This window comes from Nycticebus coucang, chromosome 3 (genome assembly GCF_027406575.1).
Source record: "Nycticebus coucang isolate mNycCou1 chromosome 3, mNycCou1.pri, whole genome shotgun sequence".
Classification (NCBI taxonomy): Eukaryota; Metazoa; Chordata; class Mammalia; order Primates; family Lorisidae; genus Nycticebus; species Nycticebus coucang.
Window position 1 is genome coordinate 71,853,276 of NC_069782.1, and position 6,264 is coordinate 71,859,539.

At 50.8% G+C, this 6,264-nt stretch overlaps 1 protein-coding gene across 1 annotated transcript; it reads left to right on the forward strand.

Annotated features, from left to right (window-relative positions):
• Nucleotides 1-74: 74 nt before the first annotated feature.
• On the forward strand, nt 75-4,243 carry IFI30 (IFI30 lysosomal thiol reductase). Its single transcript, XM_053586329.1, has 7 exons — nt 75-377; nt 2,085-2,267; nt 2,355-2,429; nt 2,625-2,717; nt 3,511-3,663; nt 3,850-3,903; nt 3,988-4,243. The coding sequence occupies exons 1-7, from the start codon at nt 270-272 to the stop codon at nt 4,048-4,050; spliced, it is 729 nt and encodes a 242-aa protein (XP_053442304.1). The 5' UTR covers nt 75-269; the 3' UTR covers nt 4,051-4,243.
• The last annotated feature ends 2,021 nt before the right edge of the window (nt 4,244-6,264 follow it).

Genomic DNA, 6,264 nt, shown 5'->3' on the forward strand with positions numbered 1-6,264 from the left:
TTGCCAGGAGGGAGAAGGAGCCATCTGAGCGCAGCTGGACGGCCTCGTGACTTGGCCCCGCACCTGGTAGGGCTCTAGTTAGAAAGGGAGACCCAAAGAGAAAAGCACAGACCCCACAAAAGGACGCTGGGATCTCAGAGTCGCTGGCCAGGCGCCACGGGGGCGGGGGCACCGAGAGGCGGTCCCGCCTTGGGGGTTGGGGCACCGCCGGCTTAAAGGCGGTTCGTTCGCTCAGCAGCTGCTCCCTCTGCCACATCTTTTCCCCTGCCATGATGGCCTTGTCACAGTTCCTGCTACTCCTGCCCCTGCTGCTGGTGCTGGTGGACCCCGCGGCCGCTCGAGCGTCCCAGGTGGACCAGAGGCCGAGCGCCTGCAAGGTAGGGACAGCGACCAGGCAGGAAAGTTAGAAAGGACCGGGGCCTGACGGGCAGGCTACTCTCCTCTCCCGAGACTCCACCGGGGAAGCCCAGGGCCCCCAAGAGTCAAGGGGATGCTCCTCTAGTTGTTGCTGAAAACTCCTGTTCAGTCCTTCGGCTCTGTGGCCACACTCTCTCTAGTCGTTTCGCTTTCTCATCCCAAGTCTAAGATATTCAGTTGTCCCCAGCCCCCTCCAAGCAAAGGTTCACTGAGCAGCCACTGTGGACTTCTGGGACAGGAGCTGGGTCTCCTCTGAAGGCCAGCAGGTGAGCTCAGCACTTCTGGGTGGCCCCGGCACACATTCTCATACCTTCCTGTGTGCACTCATCCCAGCCAGGGAAGGGCTCCTGCATTTCCAGGACGGAGCAAACACATGCCCCAGAGTCTTAGCAACTTGCTCATGGCTCCAGAGACACTGACAGCCTGACACCCTCCCCTGAAAACGGAAGTCAACACTTTTTTTAAAAAATTTATTTATTATTAAATCATAGCTGTGTACATTAATGCAATCATGGGGCACCATACACTGGTTTTATATACCATTTGACATATTTTCATCACACTGGTTAACATAGACTTCCTGGCATTTTCTTAGTTGGAAATCAACACATACAAGGCACAACACTTATTCAGCCATAGTAGAGGTTCACGTGGGTCCCTTGAGATGAAGAGTGAATGAGTCCACCCCACTCTGCTCAGGGGCAAAGTTCTGGGAGTGAAGTAGTAAGAAGTGAGCATGCTCCTTTGGTATGTGCCTATGAAAAGGCAATGTGCATGCCTTGAAGACTTACAGTATACCATCCTGAGTGAGGTGTTTCACCTGACCTGGAGGAAAGCAGGGACTGTACATACATTGGGTGCCTACTATTTGCAAGTCTGTATCACAGCCCTTGTGATACAGAGCTTTGATGGCTCTAGAGACACTGACCGACCGCCTGCCACCCTCAGCTGAAACCAGAAGTCAGCACTTACTAGGCACAACGCTTATTCATTCAGCCATAGGAGAGGTTCATGAGGGTCCCTTGAGATGAAGAATGAATGATTCCACCCCACTCTGCTCAGGGGCAAAGTTCTGGGATGGCCCCCATCGAATATGTGGGCCATATAAGAGGCCTCACACAGAAATATCCCCAGCCCTGCAGGGTCAAAGTGAGACTGGTCAGTGAAGACACTGAGGAGACACTGGGGAAGAGGTGGCAGGGTGCTTCTGGCAAATGGATCAGCATGCATAGAGGCTCTGAGGAGAGTGTGACACCATGGAGGCCAGAGGGTTGCAGGTCTGGTCATAAAGGGATCAGCATGCATGGAGGCTCTGAGGAAAGTGTGATACCATGGAGGCCAGAGGTTGCAGGTCTGGTCATAAAGGGATCAGCATGCATGGAGGCTCTAAGGAAAGTGTGACACCATGGAGGCCAGAGGTTGCAGGTCTGGTCTTAAAGGGGACAGTAAGGAAGCTGGGAGGCAGGAGCATACTGAGGTTTAGCAAGGTTTAGGGATGAGGTAAAGCCTCAAAATGAGGATTTCACTGGTAAGGTCTGGAAGGCATGCAAGGTGAAGCCCCTACTGTTTGCAGTTCCCTTCCTAAAAAACACCAAGCAGAGCAGAAAAGTCAGGAGCTTCCCAGGGCTACATGTGGAAAAAGCTACACATCTTTTCCTTCTCTGCAGGGTGGTGAACTGTGCCTGCTGGTGCCCCACAAGAAGTTGGATGCACCTCTTATAAATGTGACCCTCTACTACGAGGCACTTTGTAATGGCTGCCGGTATTTCCTGATCCGAGATCTCTTCCCAACATGGCTTTTCGTCCAAGAGATCCTCAATGTCACCCTGGTGCCCTATGGGAATGCTCAGGTATGTTAGGGAAACTGAGGCTGAGGCACACGGACAGGAGAAGGAGGTACCAGCTTGTCAGCCAGTACTTACTCTGCTGCCTTATAGGAAAAAAATGTCAGTGGCAAGTGGGAATTCGAGTGTCAGCATGGAGAAGAGGAGTGCAAGCTCAACAAGGTGGAGGTGAGCGGCCCCGGGAGCCCAGGCGGGCATGTGCAGAGTCTGAGGAAACTGCATGGTGTAGGGAAGGTGAATTCAAGGCTCCCACCCTGTCCTATACCTTCACCACATCCTTAGTGAGCATCTGCAGTTAATCCCAGAGGGTGTTGGGGTGCTCTGTGCCTCCTCGCTCCCCTGCCTGTTCCCCATGATCCCCAGGCCTGCATATTGGACAAGCTGGAGGCACCAGTAGCCTTCATGACTATTGTCTGCATTGAGGAGTTGGAGAACATGGAGAAAAATCTCAAACCTGTGAGTGATGCCCCTCACTTGGCATGAAGAAGGGAACAGGTGTGACAGGTGGCCTTCCCTGTGCCCAGGCAGATCCAGGATGGCCCTGACCATCACTGTCTGTGCAGCCCCAGGGAAACAGATCCCCTTCAGGAAGTCTCATCTCTGAATTGGGGGAACACAGGCTCTTGGGTGCAGGAGTCAGGGAGGACTTCTTGGAAGAGGCATCTGTGAGCTGAGTATGGAAAAATGTCCAGGAATGTGCAGGGACACAGATAATGGGATGTGGAAATGATAGGACAGGCCCTGCCTACTTCTCTGGGGGACTGTGAAAAACAACTCCCAAAGGAGTGACTCATCTGCCACAATCATTTATTCATTTATCAAACATGTGGGCCATCTAAGAGGCCTCACACAGAGATATCCCCAGCCCTGCAGGGTCAAAGTGAGTCTGATCAGTGAAGACACTGAGGAGACACTGGGGAAGGAGGTGGCAGGGTGCTTCTGGCAAAGGGATTAGCATGCATGGAGGCTCTGAGGAAAGTGTGACACCATGGAGGCCAGAGGTTGCAGGTCTGGTCGTAAAGGGGACAGCAAGGGAACTGGGAGGCAGGAACATTCTGAGCTGCTACTTCAGGGCCTCCACTCAGCAAGTATTAAGCACCTACTCTTTGTAGGCATTGTTGTATCACTGTAAAAACTGGCTGTCCCCTCTTCCCAATGAAGAAACACACTGAGCTCAGGGTTGGTGGGGGGACCGTTGGGGAGATAACAAGGAGGAAGCTGAGGCAACACTCCGGCTCTCCCCTCACAGTGTTTAGAGCTCTACGCCCCAGAAGTGTCACCAGACACCATCATGGAGTGTGCAGCAGGGGACCGTGGCACCCAGCTCATGCACATGAATGCTCAGTTGACAGATGCCTTGCAGCCACCCCATAAATATGTGCCCTGGGTCCTCGTCAATGGGGTAAGAATCCTTGTAGCCCTCTGCTTATCCCTGGGATAGGACCAGGGTGGTGGATGTGCTCACTAGTCTGGGAGGCGGGAGGCACAGGCCATACTTGGGACCGTTTGCAGCCCTTTCTGGGTAGGGATCAACATTTGTGAGTTGGGGAAGGTGGGACTGTGTAACCTCCTGTCTTGCTTTGTGCAGAAAGTCTTGGAGGACCCTAGCCTGCTCCTGGCTGTTGTCTGCCAGCTGTACCAGGTAGGCTGGGCGAGGAGCAGAGAGATTCAGCAGGTGAGGGTGGAGATCTCCTTCCAGGACTCAAACCCATGGGTTCCCCTGCAGGGTGAGAAGCCAGATATCTGCAAACTCATGGCCAGATCTGACAGGAAGGTCTGCTTCAAGTGATGGCCGGTGTCCTGGGAGGAAGCTGCTGGAAGAACAGTGAGAGCTCAGTTCCCCACCCTTTCTCTGATCTCTAGCTCTCAGTGTCTACTGCTCATCAACTAGATAACCTCAGTGCATCCCATGAAGCCCAGATGGAAAACTCTGCCCCATGATGAAGAATCTTGCCCCATTGAAAATAAAATGAAATGTTTCATAAATACTTCTGATGTTGTGGTTCATTTGATAAATCAAGAGTTCCCCCTTCTCTACACCTATACAATGCTGGAGCCCCTGAGAGGTTTTAGACAGAGACTTCCCAGTCCAGGGAATTCAGAGCCAGATAGACATCCCTCCTCCCACAGAGTCAGGGATGGGCTAGTGGGAGGGGCCAAGGGGTTGATGAACCCACAGCTGGAGCAAAGGATTAACTTTAGGAAGAGGGGAATTGGGGCTGGAATTTTGAACAATGAGTATAGGTCCATCAGGCTGAACATGTAATCATTCATTCAATAAGCATCCCTAGCCATTCCTGTCATGTTGACCCCACACTGGGTAACATGGATTTAGCCAGACAATGGGAACTGGGACCAGGTTAAGGACAGAGGATGTGGTAGGGGCATTGTATGGGAAGTTTGGAAGAATGTGTTCTCTGGAGGAAAAAATCAATGTGTTTCAGGAAAGATCAAGGTAAATGTGCAAATCCCCAACTAGCAGTAAAATCTGGAGCTAGAATGACAGTTTTAGGCCCCTCAGTTCAACAGGGTGTGTTATAGGATAGTTTTCAAGGAAAGAAAAAAATCACAATTCTCATACTGATGTAAATGAACATGTTAAAGATTTTATGTAATTCATATGAGAGAACTGGAGGGATGTTCAAAGGAGAATCCAAAGATCAGACAGATTTACAGATCAGGAATGTTGAAAACTATGCACAAGTGGAGCAAAACTGACTTTTCCCTTATGGTCTGGGCAGGAGAGAGGGAAAAGTGTCCTTTTTCTTAAAAAGTATTCTCAGGCACCCGTAGCACAGTGGTTACAGTGCCAGCCACATACACCAAGGGTGGTGGGTTCGAACCTGGCCTGGGCCAGCTGAACAACAATGACAACTGCAATGAAAAATAGCTGGGTGTTGTGGCGGGCACCTGTAGTCCCAGCTACTTGGGAGGCTGAGGCAGGAGAATCGCTTAAGCCCAGGAGTTGGAGGTTGCTGTGATCTGTGACGCCATGGCACTCTACCAAGGGCAACATAGTGAGACTCTGTCTCAAAAAAAAAGAAAAGTAATCTCAAAGACTTTCCTTGGCAGGTCCTGATTCCTTCTGGTTTGTCTTCCTGGAGTTTTCCATAAGGAATCTCACAATGTTTTGTTTTGTTTTTTTCCAGTTTTTGGCCAGGGATGGGTTTGAATCTGCCACCTCCAGCAAATAGGGCCAGCGCCCTACTCCTTTGAGTCACAGGCACCAGCCCTCACAATGTTTTTTTTTTTGTTTTTTTTTTTGTAGAGACAGAGTTTCACTTTATTGCCCTTGGTAGAGTGCCGTGGCGTCACACAGCTCACAGCAACCTCCAACTCCTGGGCTTAGGCGATTCTCTTGCCTCGGCCTCCCTAGTAGCTGGGACTACAGGCGCCCGCCACAACGCCCGGCTATTTTTTGGTTGCAGTTTGGCCGGGGCCGGGTTTGAACCCGCCACCCTCGGTATATGGGGCCGGCGCCTTACCTACTGAGCCACAGGCACCACCCCTCACAATGTATTTTTAAAAGCTTATATCATTTCCTTAGCCAGGCATTATGGTGGGCACCTGTAGTCCCAGCTACTCGGGAGGCTGAGGTAGGAGGATCACTTGAGAACAGGAGTTTGAGGTTGCTGGGAGCTATGATGCCACAGCACTCTACCCAGGGTGACAGAGTGACACTGTGTCTCAAAAACAAAAACTGAAAAAGCTTCTATCATTTCCTAACTCAGAGCATACACCTCACCAGGTTTTACCTGCAGCATTCCTAGGTTTTAGCAAATTTCTTTTCTCTTAAGGTTCTTAGGTGGCCAGGACCCCTCTGTAAGGCTGACCCAGTAAGCCAGGTATAAGGTCACTTTTCCTATGAGGACTTTGCAAGCATTACCTCCCCAAAGTCAAGTTTAGTGTCTTAAAAGTGACTGGCTTAATATTCAGTTGAGATATATATATATATATATATATATAGAGAGAGAGAGAGAGAGAGAGAGAGAGAGAGTCTTTT